Genomic DNA, 25,847 nt, shown 5'->3' on the forward strand with positions numbered 1-25,847 from the left:
GATAAGATAATACGTTTCATTTTCCTTATATTTCTTCATTCTAATGACATCCTTGACTAGTATGGGACTAGAATTAGACGCAGGAGGCTTTCACTTGTCTTCACGGAGATGGAATGGCTTTGGGTCTGAATAAATAACTGCTATAGCCTACCGTGCATTCGCTCTTCCTTCACACTTCCTGTGAATTCTATTGGCTGCTGTATTTACAATTCAGCAAAAAAAATGCTTGCGCCCCTCTTCGAAAAGTCCAAAAAAAGTCATGACCCATCATTTATTAGCTAAGAATAAAGCTAATACTGCATTGAATTTATTACCTGAAAGAAGTAGTCTAGGACATCAGTGCATTCAGAAAAATTATTCGAAAATTGATTAAATTGTTTTTTTCCTCATCAATCTACTCACAAACCCTAATAATGTCAAAGCAAAAACAGATTTTTAGACATTTCTGCAAATGTATTGACATTTAAAAAATGAAAAATAACATTTACATAAGTATTCAGACCTTTTACTTAGTACTTTGTTGAAGCACCTTTGGCAGCGACTACAGCCTTGAGTCTTCTTGGGTATGACGCTACAAGCTTGGCACCCCTGTATTTGGGGAGTTTCTCACATTCTTCTCTGCAGATCATCTCAAGCTCTGTCAGGTTGGATGGGGAGCATTTTCAGGTCTCTCCAGAGATTTTCGATTGGGTTCAAGTCCGGGCTCTGGCTGGGCCACTCAAGGACATTCAGAGACTTGTCCTGAAGCCTCTCCTGAGTTGTCTTGGCTGTGTGCTTATATGTCCTGTTGAAAGGTAAACCTTCACCCCAGTCTGAGGTCCTGAGCGCTCTGGACCAGTTTTAATAAAGGATCTCTCTGTACTTTGCACCATTTATCTTTCCCTCGATCCTGACTAGTCTCCCAGTACCTGCCTCTGAAAAACATCCCCACAGCATGATGCTGACCAAGGCCCTTCTCCTCCGATTGCGCAGTTTGGCCAGACGGACAGCTCTAAGAATAGTCTTGGTGGTTCCAAACTTCTTCCATTTAAGAATGATGGAGGCCACTGTGTTCTTGGGGGCCTTTAATGCTGTAGAAATGTTTTGGTACCCTTCCCCAGGTCTGTGCCTCGACACAATCCTGTCTCGGATCTCTACAGACAATTCCTTGGACCTCATTGGTTGGTTTTTGCTCTGACATGCACTGTCAGCTGTGGGACCTTATAGAGACAAGTGGGTGCCTATCCAAATAGTGTCCAATCAATTGACTTTGCCACAGGCGTACTCCAATCGAGTTGTAGAAACATCTCAAGGATGATCAATGGAAACAGGATGCACCTGAGCTCAATTTCGAGTCTCAAATTGTATTTTTATACATTTGCAAGAATTTCTAAAAATCTGTTTTCACTTTGTCATTATGGGGTATTGTGTACAGATTGATGAGGATTTTATTTATTTAATCCATTTTAGAATAAGGCTGTAATGTAACAAAATGTAGGAAAAACGAAGGGTTCCGAATGCACTGTATATCAAACTAGAACAGGATTATCTCTTTTGGATGCAATTTGAATGGAGTTGATGGAGAGAAAGACTCAGAGAGTGCTCACAGGGTGCACAGCTTTAAAACTCTGCAGCTGCAATATAAAATATATATATATCTTTAAAATAAAAAAAAATCTATCATGCCTGCTTTAAGTCTGGTTTTGGGGTGGGGCTCTGTTAGAACATGGAGGGGTTGGGGTGGGTTTGATTTGGTAGGGAATCCGTGTGTGTTCTTCCCTCTACCAGTTCCGTCTGTTATCTGTATCAGCATAAAAAATAAAAATGTAATAATGCAATTATAATAAGGTGAGCCCCGAAAGCCAGATGGAGATGGGTAAATTAGACGTGCATTCGGTCTTTATATAACTGTAGCATAGATTTTGTTGCAGAAAATATAGGCCTACCAATCACAATAAAACAAGTTACCATAATGAGATGGTAGGTCTACATGCATTGTGACCTGCGCTCCATATTGAGATGGGCAGTCTATCCCCACCCTAAGCGTTGATGATTCATACATGCAGAGGCCGTAGAGAAACCCGATTTAGACAGCGCATATAATTTAACAGTTCCATTTCATGCCATGCTGTTCATAGAAATAATTTATTATCATTTACCAGTTTCTAGCAGTTACTTATCCTTGGAAAGGGGAGTGATTTTAGGCGGTAAATCCTGGTAAATCTCAATTACCGGGTTACCCCCATTGAACTCTAGTAGACACACACTGACCAGCACCACTAGTATGCTCAGTCAGCACAACAGTTCCAAGGATCATGTTCCTGCTTTATGGAGGTCATGGTTAGGTCCCAATTAGCACCCTATTCCCTATATAGGGCACTATGTGTGACCAGGGCCCAGAGCCCTATGATGAATAATGTACCATTTGGGACATATCTCATGTGTGTCAGAGATGAACTCATACAGAGCAAACAGGGACATAGGGGTGTCATCATGGATTCTGAGCCATGTGGAATGATACAGTATCTGTGTGGGTGTGTATGAGGTACAGTAGGTCAGTATGGGTGTGTGTGCATGTGTGTACGGACAACGTTTAACCTATGGGAGAAAATGAACTAAACCAACAAAACTCTTGGCTGCTGAATCCCTGTTCTGTGGGGCTCAGGCTGCCTGAGATAATCTCGACTAGAAGAAAAAAGGTGCTTTAGCCTGCACATGAGACTGGCTAATTTCACATCGTTGTACAGTGGCTGCCACGTCGCCCATAAGGGGAGCTACTATTGGAGCAGCTTAGCCGATTTTATAACTACCGCTTTTGAGGTTATAGTACAAAGGGAAATGACGTATACAAACTTTAAAAAATCAAATCCCCACAAAGCAAATTTTCCTCGGGGAACTCATAAGTCTCTTTGTTAGTCAGATGGAAAGCTTGACACGCAAAATCCCTGGCTCAAGCTTTTTATTAAACACAACAGAAACCTCTTTCCTTCATAACCCGATCACAGGCCCTTAATCCGATACGGAATTTCTGCTACTATGCAAAAGCGTCCAAGCGATTTGGAACAAGAGCCAACTCTCTAGATCTCTCTGCCTCTGAGAATGAAAGGTTTCCTTACTCTATTTCTGTATGAATTCATAGTTCATCATATGCTATATGGGTTCCACAGTGAGGTGTCTTTCAGTCTGTGTATGTTGCTGCATGAGCGGAAGTATGCATGTGAACATGTGAATGCATATGTGTGTGTGTGTGTGTGTGTGTGTGTGTGTGTGTGTGTGTGTGTGTGTAAGCTATGATTGACACTAGCAAAGCAACGGTCTTCCAAGTGTATTTATAAAAGGTCAAAAATACAATTGTGATACATGTAATAGCTGCATAGTGGAGTGAGATGCTCAATGAATAAAAATGAATTAAATATTGACTGATTTAATGACAGACAAAAACATATGAAATCCACCAGTTTTGGTGGGAATTTACTTTTCAACTTTATGTCATGAAAGGACCCATGCTAACATCTGTAAGCCTCATATGGCTTATTTAGGTGTTTTGTTATTATATTGATAGAATAATAATGTTTGATTATGTATCATTTGCATATACACTTGAATATAAATGACCCTTTTGCATAGTCAACTTTAGTTGGAATTTATCAATGCACACACAAATACTACTATTTATGAGGCTTCCTTTGCAGGTGAATTACTTTGTGAACATTTCAAATGAATGAACTCTTAACTTTTTAAAACTATACAAAAAAGGAACACCCACCTTTCTCCCGTCTTGCGGTATAAATATTGTCTTTGTGCGTTTTATCCCGTCCAAGGGTCGGCATTGTAAATGATGCCGATCAGAAACAACATGTGCCATTGTTGACATTTTGAAGGGGACCAGCATGTGTTTGAGCGGCCATAACAGATGTTTGCGGGAAAATATGATTTGTACAAGCAAGAGTAGGAAATAAATCAATTCAGCAACAATTACGTGACAAGTGAATTTTCACCCCACAAAAACAGGGAAGTAATGGCTGGAGAGAGGGAATTCTGAGGTGGGCGGGGCTTGTGCATTGCTAATGTATGTGTCTGAACATGCATGTATGGTGTGTCATCTCACCTGCTATACTAGAAGGCTGCACGCTGGATGCCCTGTCGAGTGACTTCTGCTTCTTGTCCCTGTCCTTGTCCCTGCGTCTGTGACAGCGGTGGTGGTGGTGATGGTGGTAGGGCCTGTCTTGGGCCTGGCCTGGGGCTGAGGAAGACAGGGCCTGGGCTTGGCTAGGCGTCTCCAGGGTGTAGTCCCTCAGACTCACCTCCTGGGGGCGCTGGGAAGCCAACGTGGATGCCGACCGCCTGATAGGACTGATGTCAGGGATAGGCTGGGAGGAGCGAGCAAAGACGAAAAACGGTGAGTGGAGGAATACAAGATGGAGGGCTAGCTACCATAGAAGTGTAGCATTAGAGTATTCTAAAATACAGCACAACCACTGGACTGGAGCATCAAGCACCAAACTGTTCACTAGACAGTAGACACAGTACAGACGAGGAGGTACAACAGACCAGTGGACACCAATCTCTGGGCTTGAGACTGACGTTCAACCTCTTCAGACACAAATGTTGAGGAGACATTTCTGACTGAAACACTGAGCGATTTCAATACTCAGTTAATCTTGAATACATCACTAATGATTGGCATACCACCGCCCAATCCCAAATCAACCCATTTGCCCACATCCCTATGGTATAATCAATATGGTAATGATATGGTAATGCCTCTACCTTGCCTCTGGCCAGCTTTTATGTGCGGCTTGCTGACATTGTAGGAAGGCTCAGTGTCAGCATGCTGCATGCAATGATCTGGACAAGAGCTAGCCTCTGGCATGCTAAGTGGCAACATACTGGCACCATACCATATTTACCATGCTGTCTAAATCTATAATTTTTTTTTATACACACAGGTGCATAGGGGGTAAGAGCTAATGTTCGATTTGGGGTTGGATGTACGGAATGTTTGGCCCGAGTTGTTAAAACTTGTCGTAAACCAGCAGGAGACACTGCTAGTGAACTAAGAATAAGCAGGGTGTTGACGTTTTCCTTTAAATATTTCCCACCTTGACAGGTGCTGAGTTGTCTGTGTTTGGAAAAAGCCTGATGCCGCAGTGAAATTAACATGGCAAAATAGAACATTGAGAAGTTTAAGACTGGAGGCAAATAAAGTAAGTGAAATGACAGGCTGGAACACTAGCTACGTTATTCCTCCCTCTGGTGGTAACAGCCTGGATAACACCCTGCCACAGTTGTCCCATGATGCCGAGAGCAGTCTCCTGGAAACGGCATACGTGTATTCCCCATATAAACTGTCCTTTTCAAGTTTAGTTTTAAATTCATTGTTGAAAAGGTAAATCAATGAAGTGATATTGTAGATCATAACCAAATTCATTCTCGAGGTATACGCTCCGTTGAGCTTGTTCTAAGAGTTTCTATCAGTCCCGACAAGTAGCTACAGTCAGTGGTTTGTACAACAAAAACCACAACAACCACGACAACAACACATGGAAATAAAGAGAGAACAGTACAGTTATGTCAACGTAGGAAAATAGCAGTGCTCTCAGTGCCTACATTAAAACATTAACAAACCACCCACTGAAACGACACACAAACATACAATGGTCACAATGGTCATATCACGTCACTTCATGGCAAGAAAGCAAAAAAAGAGTGTTTGGTGTCCCATGGATTTATGTGAGGTGAAGTACTAAAACACTCAACAATAATTCTACTTTAGGTGACATGGATCTTGACCACTCACACCAATATGGGCTTTAGCTAATGTCTAAAGAGTGTCAAACTGATGGTGAGAGTATGTGAACTCCCCACTGGAATGGAGGGAGCACATAGAGGCCAACATAGAGATGGAAAGAGAGGGATGAGAGAGAAAAGGAAAGAGGTATAACAGAGAGAGAGAGAGAGAGACTTTTGACTTTTTGTATTTCTTTAATGATACATCCTCATTTCATTAAAACCTCACAACCACCACCACCACCCCCCACACCCCCTTTAAAAAACAAATATCCTGTATGCCGCATACTCACCTTGTCCTCTACCCCACGATTCAAAACAATATCACACATCACAATAACCAAAACCTCACCACTTCTACAACCGTATATCCAACCCATCTTCCCCAGCTATACAGATGGCCTCCCCGACACACCATCTCCTGAAACATCTCCACACTTTATATAATTTTAAAGACCATCCCATTAAATAATAGTAAAGGGTCTGTTATCCCCCCACCTCTGACCCTGTTCCTCCTTGTTAGCCAAATAGCCAACTTTCCCTGAGCCTCACATACCCCCTGCCACTGATGTGCCTTCACTCCTGTTAGGCTCCTAATTTTCCTCACCATAATGCAGAGGTTGTAGAGGGCTTTACCTCCCACCCTCTCAAACTCCCCCAGGCTCAGAGAGTTAAAGTCCAACAAGTCCTCCATACCCCCTTGCCAGTCCCCAGTCTCTGCTGTCACCTGCAGTGGCGGAAACATCGGTGGCTCCCCCCCTTTGGCCACTCAAACACCCCCCTTACCGGCTCAGACAGTGCCTCCTGGACCTCCCCCAGGAATCTCTCCAGCAGCCTAAGAGATGTTAGTCCTGTTTGTTGTGCCAGGACTTCCGGGGTTTTCCACCCTTCCTCATCCAGCAGTCGCAGGTCACCCAGCCTTAGTAAACCAGCTGGCATCAGTCACTTCTGCAGGGTGACCGATTGAACCGATCTCAAAAGGATGTCTGGATTGTGGAAGATAGGCTCCTCCCACAGTCCAGGCTCCACCCCCCTTCTCGTGTGGGCTTTAGCAGCTGCCAGGCCCTCAGCACCGCAGAGTAGAAATCAGAGAGACCTGCTGTACTCAGCCTCTCCAGCCTCATGAGGAAAAAGCTGCCAGTCCAACTCTAATCCGCAAGCTATCCTCAGCAGCGCCCATGCTGGTTCTCTCCAGCCGACATCACTATGGTACAGCAGTCTTTGCGCCACCTTTAGTCAAAATGCAGCCACCCTTCTCTCCAGTTCCACCAGGCTCTGTCCTCCTTCGTGGATGGAGATGTACAACACTGCCGCCCTCAGCCAGTGATGGCCCAACCAGAAAAAAATCCACCAGGGCCTCCCGAGTGGCGCAGTGGTCTAAGGCACTGCATCGCAGTTCTAGCTGTGCCTACCCTGACGCATTCACACAACACGCAAAAGAAGTCCGGTCCAATTATTTCCCCAAATTTTTTATTAAACTCCACTGGGAGTCCATCGACCCCTGGTGTACGGCTGGGGGACATCTGGGTTACGGCCTCTGCCAGTTCATGGGACAACAGGGGAATGTCAATTTCATGCCTCTGTGCCAGAGAGAGCTTAGGGAGTTCTGCAAACAAAACTTGAGCACACATAGGATCACACAGTTCTGCCCTATACCAGTCAGTATAAAACTCCACATTCCACAATCTCCCCCACCACAGAGGTCACCCACCCATCTGACAGCCGCAAACAATGCATACCCTTGGCTTCATGGCTCTGTCTTTCCAAACAAAAGAAGAAGGAGCTCAGAGCATCTCCTTGAGCATGGAGAACCTAGCTCTTACAAATGCTCCCTTTGCTTTAACCTGGAAAAATCTGCCCAGGTCTCTACGTAATTCAGCTAAATTAGCCTGGAGGCCTACATTGCCTTGCCCCATGAGCTCAACCTTCACTTCACTGATACTTCGCTTGAGTTGCCCCAATACTCTCCTAGCCTCTGAGGATGAAAGAGCTGTATACCGTTGACAGAAAAGCAGAATTTAGACTGCTCCCACATCCTACCATTGACTCAGAGACTCATACTCCTCTCTTCGCTGCCCCCACCTTTTCCAAAAAGTCTGGAAACCTGAGCAAAAAGTAGCATCTTGTAAGAGCTTTACATTAAACTTCCAATAGGATGCTGCCTGTGTCTCATGGCCCCCTGCACATTGACCTCAATTTCCCCCATTGGTGCTTGTACCCTCACCTTATCTACAGCCTTTATGTGGGCACGCAAAGCTCTTATTCCCCAAATCCCCACACTCAAAGCACCGTAGACTATCTGTGATGGCAAACCACTCGTAGAGTCCCTCCCCATGCCTCACTGGTACTTAATGAATATGATGTCAGTTCGGTTGTCGTCTGAGACATTATGACTGATGACAGGACAACCTAAACTGTATCTCGGAAAGTCTACACATATAGTTATCAGATTCACATGGAATTGTTGTGCAATTCAAATGTTTAAATACAAAATGATTTGTGAAAAGATTAAATGTAATTTTAGCTTCCAAATGAGAGATTTGGGTTTTCATAAGGTTAGGGCTCTGCTCAATCAGTGGCCCGCCCCTGTGAAGAGACGTGTTATAATCTATGAAACACACCCTTCTCTCCCTCCACTATATAAGCCCTTGACGAAAATGTAACCTCCTGTTCTGGGTACATTAGGATAACGGTCCGATGTCAGAAGAATTAACTACAGAACGAAGCCCACCTCAGAATGAGCTTTGGTTGCGAATGGTATGAACTTTGAACTCTTATTCGCTACAGAAGTGATACCTCCTAGCCGTTGGGTTAGCAGCGGCTGCTGTAAACGTGGGCTAGGAGAGGACAGACAGAGTATCCCGTCTACCACACAACGACGACACTACAAAGTATCCCGTTCACCACCAGAGACACTCTTCAAAGGACTCTGTTGGGCAACACGGCCTTCCATCTACCACCAACCTATTGAAGCGCAGCTCAGAGTAAATATTTATTTACCAAATGGACGGTATTTAGAATGCATAAGATTATGTATTTACGATAGAGTAGCTGCCTACGGCACGATAGAGACACAGCTTCTCCCTTTGTTCTTCAGTCTTCCCGCTCTTTCACTCAAACCCAACCCCCTTTTCTTTGTGTAACCAGCTGTCATATCTGTTCCGTCCGCTAGGGACGTTTTCCTTTATGACATCATTTGTAATCAAGGTATGATTCATTCTGTAAATATGTAATTCTGTGTGATTAGTTAAGTATTTAGTAAATAAATAATTAAACCCAATTTTGAATTGCTGATTCAACTTATTAGCCAGGGTTCGTGAAGATAACCAAGAATTTACAACTTTCAGATGTGACTGAAATAAGGTGACGATTAATATTGACTGCTATTGATGTAAAATATTACTAGGTCTTTAAGAGTTTATTTGGAAGATAACTGCTCTATACATTTTCTTTCGTGGTGCCCGACTCTCTAGTTAATTTACATGATTAGCTCAATCAGGTAATATTAATTACAGAGAAAGGATTTTATAGAATAGCATGTCATATCACTTAATCCGGCATAGCCAAAGACACGACAACGGTGACTATTAAAACCTTGGAAACATGACCGAATACAGTGTAGCTATTCCCTCCGCAAGGCAAACAAACAAGCTAAGCGTCAGTATAGAGACAATGTAGAGTCGCAATTCAACGGCTCAGACACGAGACATATGTGGCAAGGTCTACAGTCAATCACGGATTACAAAAAGAAAACCAGCCCCGTCGCGGACACCGACGTCTTGCTCCCAGACAAACTAAACAACTTCTTAGCTCGCTTTGAGGACAATACAGTGCCACTGACAAGGCCCACTACCAAAACCTGCAGGCTCTCCTTCACCGCAGCCAACGTGAGTAAAACATTTATGTTAACCCTCGCAAGGCTGCCGGCCCAGATGACATCTCTAGCCGCGTCCTCAGAGTATGCGCAGACCAGCTGGCTGGTGTGTTTACGGACATATTAAATCATTCCCTATCCCTCATCTCATATGTATATACTGTACACTATACCATCTACTGCATCTTGCCTATGCCGTTCGGCCATCGCTCATCAATATATTTACATGTATATATTCTTATTCATTCCTTTACACTTGTAAGGTAGTTGTTGTGAAATTGTTAGAATACTTGTTAGATGTTACTGCACGGTCGGAACTAGAAGCACAACCATTTCACTACACTCGCATTAACATCTGTTAACCATGTGTACGTGACCAATAACATTTTATTTGATTTGACCTGAATCCATGTCGTAACAACAGCGTCTCCTCTGCGCTAGGCTGCGAAGCGCTCAAAACCCCAGGAAACTAAAACTCTGTCCTCTTCCTCCCTAACTTTGGAAAAAATAACAGTGTGTACCGCTAAACTAACAGTGGGTTAACTCCACCATAGAAAATTAACATTGAAGGAAAAGACCAAGGAAAGAATCAAGAATATAAGGAAGGATAGAGCCCTCCACAACGCCTCTCAACTACAAAACACTCCCAGCATGCACTGAGAGAGAGAGATAAAGAGAGAGAAAGAGAGAGAAGAGAGAGAGAGAGAGGCGGAACAGGTGTACATACTGCCAGGTAGGTCCCAGGTAGGTGGCGAGGGTGGTTCCGCTATCAGACAGCACACACAGGAAGGAGGTGGGTACAACATTAGCCATGGGCATCAAGAGGAGGAGAGAAAGAGGAGAGAGGAGGGAGGAGAAAGGGAAGAGAGGATGGGAGTGGATGGAGAGAAGGAAAGACCGACAGAGAGCAAAGCGAGACAGACAGGATTCAAATGGTTAGACACGTAAACCAATCACACAGCTGGAAAAGAGGGTTCGGAAAAGGCCTTCAAGAGGAAAGAAACCTGGACTCCATTCACCACAAGAGTAGGGAAGAAAACATGACAAAAATGAAAGACAGGTACAAAATAAATGTCACACAAAAAAACTTTAAAGCATTGACTATAACCATAATGGAGGTCGACAAAAAGTTGAGTGTGAAACGTGAAAACAGACAAATGGGTCAAAAGAATAACAATAAATACGTGGAAATGGTTTTCAATACTTATAAACAGGAAAGCATAGTGAAGATGGAGCATATTTGTAATAAGGTTTAAGCAGTTTCCCACACACTTCTCCACCTGAACTTTTTGGGGGGAGAGAGATTTGCATATTACATTATTAAGTATATACGGTACATCAGTAAAGTATATTACACAATGTGGCCATTATCAACAGTTGTTTAAAACATGAATATTTCATATTGTGTAGTATTCAAAAAATACTCTGCGTTAAGACAGACAGTTAAGAAGACAATATTCTCCCATGTGGCTCAGTTGGTAGATTATGGCACTTGCAACATCAGGTTGTGGGTTTGACTCCCACGTGGGACCAATACCAAAATGGATGCGCTCACTACTGTAAGTAGCTCTGAATAAGATGTCTGCTAAATGACGGTAGTGTAAAAGGTACAGTGTAGTCACTGTACTGCTGGGGACATGACTGTACATTCAGATTTGTTGAGGGAAAAATGACGAGATGTCACATAAGATCTACATACCAACAGTCCTATGGGCCCTTGTCAAAAGTGGTACACTGTATATGGAAAAGGGTGACATTTGGGATGCACACAAGGTCAGCAGGATGACTTGATGTGCACTGACAGACAGCGTCTTTGCTTGAGTTAGCCTGTGGCTAACTCAATCCATTTCTAGCTACCTGCCTTTATATTCAGTCTTTCTTCCACTCGGTCTTTCTCTATATGTTCTCTTTCACTTCAACTACTTTCCCCACTCCCTTCCTCTCTGTGTCTCAATAATATCATCACAAACTACTACCAACTACATGAGAAAGTATTATTGAATACGGTCAAGTTTACTAGTAAAAACTGTGTCGTACCATAGATATCAAATCTCATGTGATGTTTACTAACATGTTGACGTCGCCTTAATTGTAGAGTTAATGCTGTTTGATTTGAGCAGGCACCACGTTGGCAGCCCTGGCGAGGTTCTGGTGGGGTCCTATGTGAGAGAGTACAGGGGTACAGTAAGGAAGTGAGTGAAGGAGGACTTACATAGTACTGGGAGTCCAGTCTAGGCATGGAGGCTGCTCTGCCATGGCCCTCCAGACCAAAGTAGCCCTCTAAATCAGCACCGTTCTCCACCTGCCTCATCTCCACTGGTTCCTGAAACAACACACCGTATGCATATAGTTGAGTTGAGTGAATGATGGCGCGGTAGCTGCTTGCGTAATTCACATCTTTGGTAAATTGTATGTTGGGTTGCAAAACAGCACATTTCCCAAAATTCCCAGCTTCTCCAGAAATCCCGGTCGGAAGATTTTAGGATTTCCTGCTTATTCCCTCCTGATACCAGGAATTTTCCCAAACAAGACTTCTGGAAAACCTTGGAATTTCAGAAAAGTTACCAGAATTTGCAACCACTAGTTGTGGGTACCAGAGGTTTAACAGTGAACTATGGTACGAGGGTTTCTTGCATAATTCCTATCTTTGGTATTATATATGTACTAAGTACCTGAGGTTTGATGGAGTAGGGCACGTCCTCTGACTGGCCCCGCTGTACAGTCCGACTGCTAGTGCTGGACCGCTGGCCCTCCTGAGACAGCTGATCTCCTGATATGGACTCTTTTATGGCACTTCTAGGGCTTGGTCTGAGGTCACACACGCAAAACACACACAAACATTGTGAGATATCTATGGCGCACAGCCTAAGCGTCCACCTCCCCAAAACTCCCAACCAACGCGTTCATTTAAATGGGGTGACAGTTGGAGAAATTGGTTGAGCCACGCTGAGATTTCGAAAAGTATGAAAGCCAAAGACTCTGATAAGCACTTCACATTGATCACTACTACGTCTACCTGTTTCCTTCCTTGCGTGCAGTAGTGTATATGCCATGTATCTATACATTTCTATTGACTAGTGTATCTATACAAAGACTGTATATCTGCTAAGAAAAACATATGGGCGGGCACTCACACTGTGTCACCATTGGTTAGAGAGGTGGTGACGGGCGGGGGCTCTGGCTGAGGCTCTGGTTCAGGTTGTGAGGGGGGCGGGGGCTTGGCAGTGGTGATTGGCGTCTCCTCCTGCATATGGGTCATGGGCATCATGGGGCGGAAGAAGGCTGCACCCTTTTTATTCTGCAGGAGACAGAGAGATTTCTAGTCATCGGGACCTCCCATCGGCTTTTCTCACTAGAATCAAGTGACAAATTCAATGGATGTGGAGCCTATAACGCGTTAATCATTTGTGGATGGAGATAGCCCTCAATGGCGCACCTCATGCTGTCTCAGAAGCAATTATGGCAAAGTTGAGTCCTCTTTCCAACTCTATGTTGTGGCCATATACTACCTTAATTGTCCCTGTGAAGTCAAGTCCCAGTTGCTGTTCCAGCCTCTTGGCCCGGTTCTGCTTGTAGTAGTCAAAGATCATGAGGGCAGCATAGACCTTCCCCACTGTCAGCTCTCGGTTTACAACCGCAAAGGGGCATATGAGCTCATTGAACTCATCAACTGAAAGGAGTGAAGAAGAAAGGAAAAATGAAGAGAGAAAGTCAGTGGAGAAAAGCTGAAGCACGAGTCGTCTTCTCTCCACAACCACTAGATGGCATTGGAAGAGCAGACAGAAAGAAGAAGATTATAGTGTAGTCATGTTCTGTGTGTGTGTGTAAATATAGCTACCTCATACACAGAGTAAACTGAAGAGCAGTAGAAAGAGCAGAACGAGAAAACAGTTGAGACTACACACTCACTCAAGGGATGACTGGGCTTTGGTGAAGCTCAGTGCTCTGAAGAATATTGCAAGTCTTTTTTGTGTCTCTCAGCTCTTTCTCTTCTGTCTCTCTATGGCTCTCTATTTCAGTTTCTCTTTCATGCTCTCTAACACAAACATAGACACCAAGACACACACACACACACACACACACACACACACACACACACACACACACACACACACACACACACACACACACACACACACCAGTGTCGCCTACTTTTATATGGTGTGACCAGCAGGTCAACAGTCTTCTGAGGCAGGTTAGGCCAGACTCTGGAGATCTCCTTCCTCAGATCAGCATCACACAGGCGCTGAGCCAGCACCCCTGAGGAGAGACACACTCATATGTCACATCAAGTCCATCCACACTTATCAATCAGCAAACACTAACAGACTTGGAACCTCTGACCATGGCAATTTGACTGGTAAACACAGATGCAATTCATTTTGACTTGAATGGGGACTCCTTTCTATTAATTCTAGTTCATTGGTCTCACCCCTACCCATCAGACCTAGCAGGACAGGTTTTTAGGATCTTTTGAATGATTACATATTATTCTTTATTTCTTTACATAAAAATATACCACATTTTTTCAATAATATTTCTAACAACTTTTTATTCTATCAATGTTTTACATTGATTTGAATTTCCCTTATTCCTATCCTATTATTGTGGTTGGAGTGTGTATGTGTGTAAGGGGATTAGATCAGAGGTCACTGACCAGATGCCAGTTTGATCTCCAGAGCGGTGCGGATGAGAGCCATCAGCGTGGACGTGAAGTGCACCGTATTGTCATCGGCGATGGGCATGTTCATTTTGACCAATCGCTAAGGAGAATAGAAACCATGGTGAGGGGCCCATTAGAACACCAATTTTAGCACCTGTTACAATCAATTGCTCTTTGGGCAGGTTCTGTGTGCTGCCTGTAGAGTAGTTCCATGTTAACTGATGGAATTGAGACTGACAAGTTCTGCAGAGACTGAGAGTGTCCTAATAGGGACACCGTACATACAGTGAGAGTGATGTTGACTTTTGACAGCCAGTGGCTTGGATTAGTTTCAGTCCAGCAGACAGAAGAGCTTTCCCAGGAGCACAACAACACAACACAAGACATCCCAGAGAGGAGACAGAATGTTCAGAGCAACACTCCATGCAAATGGTAATGTGAAAGTCAGACTATGGGTCAAGGTCTGAGATGGACATTGGGAAGGACATGCATAACAAATCAACTGGATGTGCATTAGGACTCCTCAGAACGTGTCAGTGAGTTTCACTCAAAGACTGACAGGAAAGTGACGTAGTAGCGATTTACTAGAAGCCATGAGTGGTGTGGATGAAGAGTTAGTATTGTTCGGCATTAAGTAAATGATAGAAACAGTTCACATGTCAACATGCTTCCAAGGCCCTGGAGGAGTATGTTTTAGTGCTGCTATGAAAGGATGAATGAATGAAGCCATATCTGTATTATGGGGACACACTCCTCCCCCTAGCCTAATAGTTCATTAAACAGGGAATAGTGCCATTTGAGACTCAGTCATAGTGACATACATGCATGTAGAGCTCCATGAACGGCTACTGGGGAGGAAGGATGAGAATGCACACAAACACATGCATGCTTCACAGAGGGGAAGACTGGGACGGATGAATCCTATTGTCTTCAAGCCAAGTGGAGGGGAATCGCAGATGAGGCATGTGTGTGCAAGCAAGCCTCCCTTGAACTCAAGAGAGCATACTTCCATGTAGGAGCTGTTACAATACAGAAGGAGAGGAGGAGAGGGGGAAGAGGGAAAGGGTGGGTGGGGGTGGGGGGACACACACACCACCTATGCATGCAGGGTCTGACATGTCAGGTAGTGCCCACTAGGGCGAAAGGAAAACCACAGACACATGAGGCCATCCCACAAACATATAAATACTGTATGTACACATTCTGACAAAAACATACGCACGCGCGTGTGCGCACACACACACACACAGTGGAGTTAAGCAGATAAGAGGAACGAAAAATCCCCACAGGGAGGAAAAGAAAGGTCATTTAGCAGGGAAGCTCAGCTCATAGCCAGAGTGGAAAGTTAGGAGTTATAAACAGAGGGTGACAGAGGTACAACAGAGGAGTTATAAACAGAGGGTGACAGAGGAGTTATAAACAGAAAGTGACAGAGGGACAACAGAGGAGTTATAAACAGAGGATGACAGACGGACAACAGAGGAGTTATAAACAGAGGGTGACAGACGGACAACAGAGGAGTTATAAACAGAGGGTGACAGAGGGACAACAGAGGAGTTATAAACAGAGGGTGACAGAGGAGTTATAAACAGAGGGTGACAGACGGACAACAGAGGAGTTATAAACAGAGGGTGACAGAGGTACAACAGAGGAGTTATGAACAGAGGGTGACAAGAGTTGCCTCCGTGTTGTTTCCATGCCGCTGCGCTGTTTGTGGGTACTTGGCTGCCTACCAAACGTTTAGATTTTTACTATTAATAACCGATTAATCAAACTCTTCATTTCACAACTATACCAATGCCTTATTTTGTCTTCACTCAACTTTTTCATTCAACTTTTTCACCCCGGACGATGTATATGGACATGGATCTGCAGGACCTCCACCAGCCGAAGACAAGTAACATTATGTCTTCTCATTGCAGTCGCTGTACTCATAATATGGAGGAGAACTATCTCCTTATCGTGACGATAGCCAAGTTGCAAGCCCATGTTCAGATGAAATCGTAAACTAGGGCAATTTAAGTGTAGGAAAGGGTCTGTGCTGCCAGTAAGTACAGGTACAGTAGTAGTGGTAACCCCCTGCTCAGTCCCCTCAGCCTGACAATTTTGTCACGGCTTCTGGAAAGAAATGCTGTTGGCATGCTCAACCGATGTCGCTCAATCAGCTGATAGAAACGTTCAACCGGTATTCCCCATTTAAGCAACGAGTCGGAGTCAGAGCCTGAGCCTTCTCAGATCTCTCCACCACCCGATACGTGGTCTGAGCCTTCTCAGATCTCTCCACCACCCGATACGTGGTCTGAGCCTTCTCAGATCTCTTCACCACCCGATACGTGGTCTGAGCCTTCTCAGATCTCTCCACCACCCGATACGTGGTCTGAGCCTTCTCAGATCTCTCCACCACCCGATACGTGGTCTGAGCCTTCTCAGATCTCTCCACCACCCGATACCACCCGAGCCTCCCACCATTAGCGACAACAAATTTAAAACCCTCGTCATTGGCGATTCCATTACTCGCAATATTAGACTCACAGTACGTCTCTGTGGATGTTATGACCTCTGAAAAATCAATGGTATGTTTCGGTGTCCCTCAAGGTTCTGTTCTAGGGTCACTATTGTTCTCACTTTATATCCTACCTCTTGGTGATGGTATTTGGAAACACAATGTCAATTTTCACTGCTATGCAGATGACACACAGCTGTACATTTCAGTGAAACACGTTGAAGCCCCAAAACTGCCTACACTGGAAGCCTGTGTTTTAGACATAAGGAAGTGGATGGTGGCAAAACAGAGATGCTAGTTGTAGGTCCCAAGAAACAAAGAGATCTGCTGTCAGATCTGACAATGGATGTTGATGGTTGCACAGTCGTCTCAAATAAAACTGTGAAGGACCTTGGAGTTTCTCTGGACCCTGATCTCTCTTTTGACAAACATGTACACTTTTTTCAAGCGTAGATTTTTTCCACCTCCAAAACACTAAAAAAGACTAAAATCTGAAACATTCTGTCCAAAAATGATGCAGAAAAGCTAATCCATGCTTTTGTCACTTCAAGATTAGACTACTGCAATGCTCTACTCCCCGAATACCCAGATAAGGCACTAAATAAACTTCTGCTACTGCTAAATACAGCTGCTAGAATCTTGACAAGAACCCAAAGGTTTTATCATATTACTCCAGGCACTACACATGAGTCCTGTTAAGGCTTGGGGTGATTTCAAGGTTTTACTGTTAACCTACAAAAACACTACATGGACTAGTTCTTCCTATCTCTCTGATTTGGTCCTGTCGTGTCGTACATACCTACACGTACGCTAGGGTCACAAGACGCAGGTCTCCTCATTGTTCCTAGAATTTCTAAGCAAACAGCTGGAGATGTTCTCCTATAGAGCAACATTTTTATGGAAGTCTGCCGATGCCAACCTTTAAGTCTTTACTGAAGACTCATCTCTTCAGTGGGTCCTATGATTGAGCGTTGTCTGGCCCAGGGGTGTGAAGGTGAACGGCAAGGCACTGGAGCGACGAACCACCCTTGCTGTCGCTGCCTCGCCGGCTCCCCTCTCTCCACTGGGATTCTCTGCCTCTGACCCTATTATGGGGGGCTCAGTCACTGGCTTACTCTCCCATGCCATCCCTATGAAGGGCGTATCACATCATGCCAGGCTTTTTTTCAACGTAGTCAACTTGAATGGGTTGAGTCACTGATGTGATCTTCATGTCCGGCTCGTGCGGTGGTGAAGGTCTTTGTGCGCTATACTAGACCTTGTCTCAGGGTAGCAAGTAAGTGGTCTGTTGATATCTCTTTGGTGGTGTGGGGGCTGTGCTCTGGCAAAGTGGGTATGGTTATATCCTGCCTGGTTGGCCCTATCCAGTGTCCCCAAACCCTCCCTCCCTCCCAGAGGACCTGTGCACTAGGACCACCTGGCCTGATGACTCCTGGCAGTCCCCGTCCACCTGATCGTGCTGCTGATCCAGTTTCTGCTGTTCTGCCTGTGGCTATGGAACCCTGACCTGTTCACCGGATGTGCTACATTATCCCAGACCTGCTGTTTCGACCCTCTCTCTCCCCCTCCCTCTTTCCTTCTCTCTCTCTCTCTACCGCACCTGCTGTCTCGACCTCTAAATGTTCGGCTATGAAAAGCCAATTGACATTTTCTCCTGAGGTGCTGACCTGTTGCGCCCTCTATAACCACTGTGATTATTATTTGACCGTGCTGGTCGACTATGAACTTTTGAACATCTTGAAGAACGATCTGGCCTTAATGGCCATGTACTCTTAGAATCTCCATCCAGCACAGCCAAAAGAGGACTGGCCACCCCTCAGAGCCTGGTTCCTCTCTAGGTTTCTTCCTAGGTTCCAGCCATTCTAGGGAGTTATTCCTAGCAACCGTGCTGCTACATCTGCATTGCTTGCCCTTTGGGGTTTTAGGCTGGGTTTCTGGATAAACACTTTGTCACAACTGCTGAAAAAAAGGGCTTTATAAATAAATGTGATTGATTGAGCAGAGGAGTTAAAAACAGAGGGTGACAGAGGGACAACAGAGGAGTTATAAACAGAGGGTGACAGAGACACCAGACAGGAGTTATAAACAGAGGGTGACAGAGACACGAGACATGAGTTATAAACAGAGGGTGACCGAGGGACAACAGAGGAGTTATAAATAGAGGGTGACAGAGACACCAGACATGAGTTATAAACAGAGGGTGACAGAGACACGAGACATGAGTTATAAACAGAGGGTGACAGAGACACGAGACATGAGTTATAAACAGAGGGTGACAGAGGGACAACAGATGAGTTATAAACAGAGGGTGACAGAGACACGAGACATGAGTTATAAACAGAGGGTGACCGAGGGACAACAGAGGAGTTATAAATAGAGGGTGACAGAGACACCAGACATGAGTTATAAACAGAGGGTGACAGAGACACGAGACATGAGTTATAAACAGAGGGTGACAGAGACACGAGACATGAGTTATAAACAGAGGGTGACAGAGACACAAGACATGAGTTATAAACAGAGGGTGACAGAGACACGAGACATGAGTTATAAACAGAGGGTGACAGAGGGACAACAGAGGAGTTATAAACAGAGGGTGACAGAGACACCAGACAGGAGTTATAAACATAGGGTGACAGAGACACGAGACATGAGTTATAAACAGAGGGTGACAGAGACACAAGACATTATTTATAAACAGAGGGTGACAGAGACACGAGACATGAGTTATAAACAGAGGGTGGCAGAGACACGAGACATGAGTTATAAACAGAGGGTGACAGAGGGACAACAGAGGAGTTATAAACAGAGGGTGACAGAGACACGAGACATGAGTTATAAACAGAGGGTGACAGAGACACGAGACATGAGTTATAAACAGAGGGTGACAGAGGGACAACAGAGGAGTTATAAACAGAGGGTGACAGAGACACCAGACATGAGTTATAAACAGAGGGTGACAGAGACACGAGACATGAGTTATAAACAGAGGGTGACAGAGACACGAGACATGAGTTATAAACAGAGGGTGACAGAGACACAAGACATGAGTTATAAACAGAGGGTGACAGAGACACGAGACATGAGTTATAAACAGAGGGTGACAGAGGGACAACAGAGGAGTTATAAACAGAGGGTGACAGAGACACCAGACATGAGTTATAAACAGAGGGTGACAGAGACACGAGACATGAGTTATAAACAGAGGGTGACAGAGGGACAACAGAGGAGTTATAAACAGAGGGTGACAGAGACACGAGACATGAGTTATAAACAGAGGGTGACAGAGACACGAGACATTAGTTATAAACAGAGGGTGACAGAGGGACAACAGAGGAGTTATAAACAGAGTGTGACAGAGGGACAACAGAGACGCACAGGAACCTCTGCGTTCATTAAGGAGGGAGTTGAGCGAGATGCATTTTCCACAACAGCAAAGGAAAGAAAGAATAAAGTAAAAATGAGATATAAAAAAATGGCTAGCTTCGCTCTCTCTCATTTCTCCCTGTTCATTAATCTCTCTAAAGCAGGAGTTATATTTGGAGACCCCACACACGTCAGATCCAACTAGTCGCTTGGCAGACGTTTTTATCCAGGGCACGGCTAGGGCTGTCTTAACCATGATTCATCTAGACAGCTGTGTACACGCTGGAGCCACTCATAGTAAGTACCACACTCAGAGGTAAATGCCATACACAGAGTGTACCTGAGGGCTGAACCAGACCTCCTATTCATTATCTACTTTTATGTGACAACGGCATGTTTGGTTAAAACGATAGGAAGAAAAGGTCCTAAGAATGTGTCGATGTCATCAAAGTGATTTCTCAAAACCTTTTTAGCTAACGTCTTGGTAATAGCGTGGCTTGTGTCAACTGTCTGTCTTGACTTCTTCTTAGTTGAACATAATTAAAACGCAGTCTAAAAACAAAAGAAGTCTAAATGGCCAGACAGTGAAGTGAGCACGCTAAACGCCAAAAGCTGAGAGGGAGCAGAAGGCAGAAGAGAATGTCACAAACAGACAGGGAGAGCAACAACGAGGAAAAAACGAGAGCCCAGCAGGAAGTGGCTGTGACAGTCTGACAGAAGCCGGGAGACACAGGACAGGTGGGATTGAGCGGCAGAAGTGAGAGGAAGATTGCTGGGGGAGGAAGGGAGAGGAGGGGGAAAGGGTCTACCTTATAGGCGATTCTGGGCGGGCATTTCTTTCCCACACCTAGCGGAGGGGACATGTGGCGGAGCATCTCGTGCATATCAAGGTAGGTCATACGGCCACTTCACAGGGGAAGATGTCACAGGGGACCACAGAGGTCAAAGAGAGGGATGGAGGTATCCAGAGAAGGTTGGAGGAGGACGGAGTTAGAAATGACCAAAAGAGGACAGTAAAACAGTATAGAAAATGGCAAAAACAGAAATCTGTGTTATTTTAGATTTCCAGGGCAGTGGATTCCATGGTGGGATCTCATCCCTGTCCTGCCTAAGACAGGGATGTATCCCAGGATTGGACAGGAGGAGGGTGGGGAGTTTTCCCGGGAATTCCCTGAGGAGAGATGTCGGGATGGCAGGATCATGATGTTGGATTGAGACATGTACAGTATATATTCAGTATGTCAAAGGGAGGTTGTGGCGTCACTGTTCAGATGTCATCTGTTTCTGCATGCTACGAGACATCAGCGGTAACCAAATTGAACACAGGAAACAAAGCACACAATGCTCATAACCTTTGCTTTACTCGGTGTGTGCACTGGTTTAAACAGTCTCTTGGGCCTACTTCGAGAAACCATATTGGCCTGCTGCATACAGCATACTGTACTGTATTCAGTATGGTGAAGAAATAACTTGATGGTGAAGCCTGGCCAGTATACTGTAACGAGACCTACATTGTGGCATTGTTTTCCATTAGTTCCCATGGTTACCCACCAGCCGGTTAGTATGGAAGGTGTATGCTTGTGTGTTTTTGTGTGGTGGAATCCCTGGCCCTAGGAGTCATTCACAGTCATTCATTTTCCACTTCCACCTCATCCCTTTATGATTAAGGGGTGTGTGGGGTTGCAAACCTTGTAGGCCACCCTATTAGGGCACTTCTTCCCTAAGCCGAGAGGAGGCGAGATAAAACGCAACAATTTGTACATATCCTGATAGCATATCCTTCCGCTGTAAAAGACACAGGTTAAAAAGAGGTTAGGACACAAACACCACCATTTCTGCTCCTGTGACTTAACATATTCATTATATCCTCCATTGTATGCAGTCATTGTCATTGAATAAAGTACACCGGTCGATAGTGCAGATATACAAAACATTTGGAACGCCGTTTCCCGTGTGTATCAAGAATGATCCACCACCCGAAGACATCAAGTCAACTTGACACAACTGTGGGAAACACCTTCTTAATATTCAGTTGCACTCCCTTTTACCCCTCAGAACAGCCTAAATTCTTTGGGGTATGGACTCTACAAGGTGTCGAAAGGTGTCCAATGCTTCCCACAGTTGTGTCAAGTTGGCTGGATGTCCATTGGGTGGTGGACCATTCTTGATACACATGGGAAACTATCGAGTGTGAAAATTCCAGCAGTGTTGCAGTTCTTGACACACTCAAACCGGTGCGCCTGGCACCTACTACCACACCTCATTCAAAGGCACTTAAATCTTACATCTTGCCCATTCACCCTCTGAATGGCACACATACACAATCTATGTCTAAATTGTCTCAAGGCTTAAAACTCCTTCTTTAACCTGTCTCCTTCCCTTCATCCACACTGTTTGAAGTGGATTTAACAAGTGACATCAATAAAGGATCAAAGATTTCCCCTGGATTCACCTGGTCAGTCTATGTCATGGAAAGAGCAGGTGTTCCTAATGTTTTGTAAACTCGGTGTATAAATAACAAGCTTACCTATCTATAGTCTACTGGTTCCTGGGAGGTTATAAGTCTACGTCCCAAATTGAACCCTACTTTTGAGTCTGCATGTAAGGAATAGGATGCCATTTGGGACCAGTGGGGGCTGCTGAGGGGAGGACGGCTCATAATAATGGCTGGAACTGAGCGAATGGAATGGCATCAAACACATGGAAACCATGTTTGGCCTATTTGATACCATTCCACCGATTCCACTCCAGCCGTTACCACGAGCCTGGGATGATTCCTCCCCTTAATGGCTGTGTCTAACATCGGAGGGCCACAGGGGATGAGACTGAGCAACAGAGTCTGGATTGATGTCCCAAATGGCACCCTATTCCCTATATAGTGCACTACTTTTGACTAGGGCCCATAGGGAATAGTGTGGCAATTATGACATTTTGGACTTCTCATCCTGGTGCAAATCAGCCAAACGTTTCATTTTTGCTCTTAGAGTTCCAGTATTTCTCAATGGATTCTGGTGAAGACTTTGGGAAGCGGTGGAGATAGGTAAAGCTGTGTTGTGTGATTCAAATGACAGACAGAGAGGAGCTTTGGAGCCGCCAGCTTAGTGAGGGGAGCCTAGCGGATGGCAGAGTGGAACCATGGATTTACATGCATCAGTCTGCCTATGGGGCCCTAGTCGGCACTCCAGGGCCCATCTTAACGTCACTCAGAAGTGCCCTCCCTGACGGTCAAACGCCGTCAAACGTCACAGAGTCATCCCACTGGAACTTAGAGCCAACTTTGTTGTGTCGGCGACTATTTGCTGTACCCCTGACAATCACGGCCACTTCCACCCCTCATCTCCTACCTTCACCTCTTCACTACTGAACCTGAAACAGACGCTGTCTTGACAAGGGGGGGGGGGGGGATCACCTGTAGGAGGATTACTGATACGTACCAGGCAGCAGGGTCGTACTCGGCCCAGACGCGGATAAATTCGTCCAGGTGGTGAGGCCCCAGGATGGAGGCATCTCTGGTTAGGTACTCAAAGTTGTCCATGATGACCGCCACAAAAAGGTTGAGCATCTGGAGGGAGAAAGAGGGAGTTGGAGAGGTAAGAGTTTCCATCGCAAGTGGTCAAGTTGTGGTCAACAACATTGTATCACAGAGACAGAGAAGACTCAAGTGGCCAACAAGAAGGGACCGACCAATAATAACTGGACCATTTCATCGGAGTAAGAGAGCGTAGGTGAGCACTGTGTAAGTAACGTGCATGCACATGTGAGGAGATACTGTATGTGTCTGTATCCTGAGTGGTTATTCATTGCTGATCATTGGTCATTCACTGGACATGGGACATTCTGAATGGTCATTCATTTGCGATGGCCCATACTGACCAGGAAGGAGCAGAGGAAGATGAAGGAGACAAAGTAGAAGTAAGCAAAATCACTGCCGCACTCCTTCCCTCCAGACCCTGACAGTTTATCACACGGCCGGTTACTCAGACACGACAGCATGATCTCATGCCACGCCTCGCCTGTTGCACTCCTGCGACACACACACACACACACACACACACACACACAAACACAGACACACACCCACATGGTATATGTAAACAAATACACATCATTGGAAACTACACAGTAAATCCCATCACAAACACCACCATGGGCATGAGGAACTACATGTCTCTTTTACGACATTACATTGCAATATAAAGAACAGGCCGATATGTGGGAAAACGTCTAATAGAACAGGAAGAATATGGAGAATGTGGAGGCATGGCCACCTGAACAGAAGCATCAGAGCCTGAAAGAATGTCTGGAAGTTGTTGTGGTGGTTGATGGCCGATTCCTCATTCAGCTCAATGTTTCCAAACACCTGAAGTAAGCAGAAAGGGCCGGCGTAGCAGTTAGAGGGATTCCCTGTATGCTATCTATGGTTACGTCCCAAATGGGCCCCTATTCCCTATATAGTGCATGCCTTTTAACCAGAGCTCTATGGGTCCTGGTAAGAAGTAGTGCACTATGTATGGAATGTGGGGCCATTTCAAACGCACATACAGTACGTGTGAGTAAGCAATGTGTGAGTAAGCAGCTGAATGTATCAGCATTTGCAGGATTTGATATGATGTAATGTAATGCTATCTCCGAAAAACACATTAGCCACTTTTGCCAGGAATCAGTATCTTTCTCAAATCGCGCCAGGGTAGGCAGAAGACTGTGTGTGTGTGTGTGTGTGTGTGTGTGTGTGTGTGTGTGTGTGTGTGTGTGTGTGTGTGTGTGTGTGCGGGGTGAAGCATGGAGGAAGGAAGGCATAGTGATGATGTTGTATAGCTATCTAGAGATGTTGACAATCTAATAACAAGAGAATCCAAAGACATGGCGACGTCCTCTATCCTACCCAAATCTACACTTATAGGGTGCATTCCAAATGGCACCCTATTCCCAATATAGTGCACTACTTTTGATATTCCCTTGATAGTGCACTACTTTTGACCAGGACCCATAGGTATGTAGTGTGCATCCCAAATGGCACCCTATTCCCAATATAGTGCACTACTTTTGATATTCCCTCTATAGTGCACTACTGTTGACCAGGACCCATAGGGTATGTAGTGCACCGCATAGTGAAAAGCGTGCCATTTGGGATGCACAGTTAGTCCTGATGATAACAAAGAGCCAGATAAGCTTCTGTTAGTGTTATGTTTGTCACTAATTATGGGGGGGGGGGGTATCCTGATCAAGCCCTCCGGGGCACCATAGTCATTAAACAGCATCGCTGATTAAACGATGGCTCTTTTACCAGAAGTCACAATTACCATTGATTTACAATACCATGCTAATCTAGCGGAGGGAACATACCTTCATTGTGCATTCAATTCAGCATTTTTACCATTTTGTCTATCACCATGGCTTCCTTTTAAATGAGCAATCAACTCTAAAGGTATTACTCACCTGCATGCCGATGATGGCATAGATGAAGAAGAGCATAGCGATGAGGAGGCAGACGTAAGGTAGGGCCTGGAAATAGAAAACACATACACACAAGAGAAATTAAAATCCCAGTGAGGTTTAATAGTCTTAATTATGGGACAGAGCAGCCAACTTCAGCCGCAGAGTTGATTTCCTTAATCACATACGTATATCCCAGACAAGGAAGAGGTAAAGATACATTTTAATTAAAGAGCAGC

General features: G+C 44.8%; 1 protein-coding gene across 1 annotated transcript in view; it reads right to left on the reverse strand.

Annotated features, from left to right (window-relative positions):
- The window catches only part of cacna1bb (calcium voltage-gated channel subunit alpha1 Bb), a 214,443-nt gene that overhangs the window by 5,786 nt on the left and 182,810 nt on the right, over positions 1 to 25,847 (reverse strand). The window contains exons 34-45 of the mRNA XM_090227038.1: positions 25,612 to 25,677; positions 24,444 to 24,535; positions 24,049 to 24,199; positions 23,610 to 23,737; positions 20,985 to 21,081; positions 14,301 to 14,406; positions 13,796 to 13,903; positions 13,153 to 13,313; positions 12,778 to 12,941; positions 12,316 to 12,451; positions 11,856 to 11,966; positions 4,088 to 4,349 (exon numbers count right to left, since the gene is read on the reverse strand). Of these exons, the coding sequence (XP_090083164.1) occupies positions 4,088 to 4,349; positions 11,856 to 11,966; positions 12,316 to 12,451; positions 12,778 to 12,941; positions 13,153 to 13,313; positions 13,796 to 13,903; positions 14,301 to 14,406; positions 20,985 to 21,081; positions 23,610 to 23,737; positions 24,049 to 24,199; positions 24,444 to 24,535; positions 25,612 to 25,677 (1,582 nt within the window). The remainder of the gene's footprint in view (positions 1 to 4,087; positions 4,350 to 11,855; positions 11,967 to 12,315; positions 12,452 to 12,777; positions 12,942 to 13,152; positions 13,314 to 13,795; positions 13,904 to 14,300; positions 14,407 to 20,984; positions 21,082 to 23,609; positions 23,738 to 24,048; positions 24,200 to 24,443; positions 24,536 to 25,611; positions 25,678 to 25,847) is intronic.

Source organism: Oncorhynchus mykiss, chromosome 29 (assembly GCF_057628025.1).
Source record: "Oncorhynchus mykiss isolate SJ-2025 chromosome 29, ASM5762802v1, whole genome shotgun sequence".
NCBI classification, from domain to species: Eukaryota; Metazoa; Chordata; class Actinopteri; order Salmoniformes; family Salmonidae; genus Oncorhynchus; species Oncorhynchus mykiss.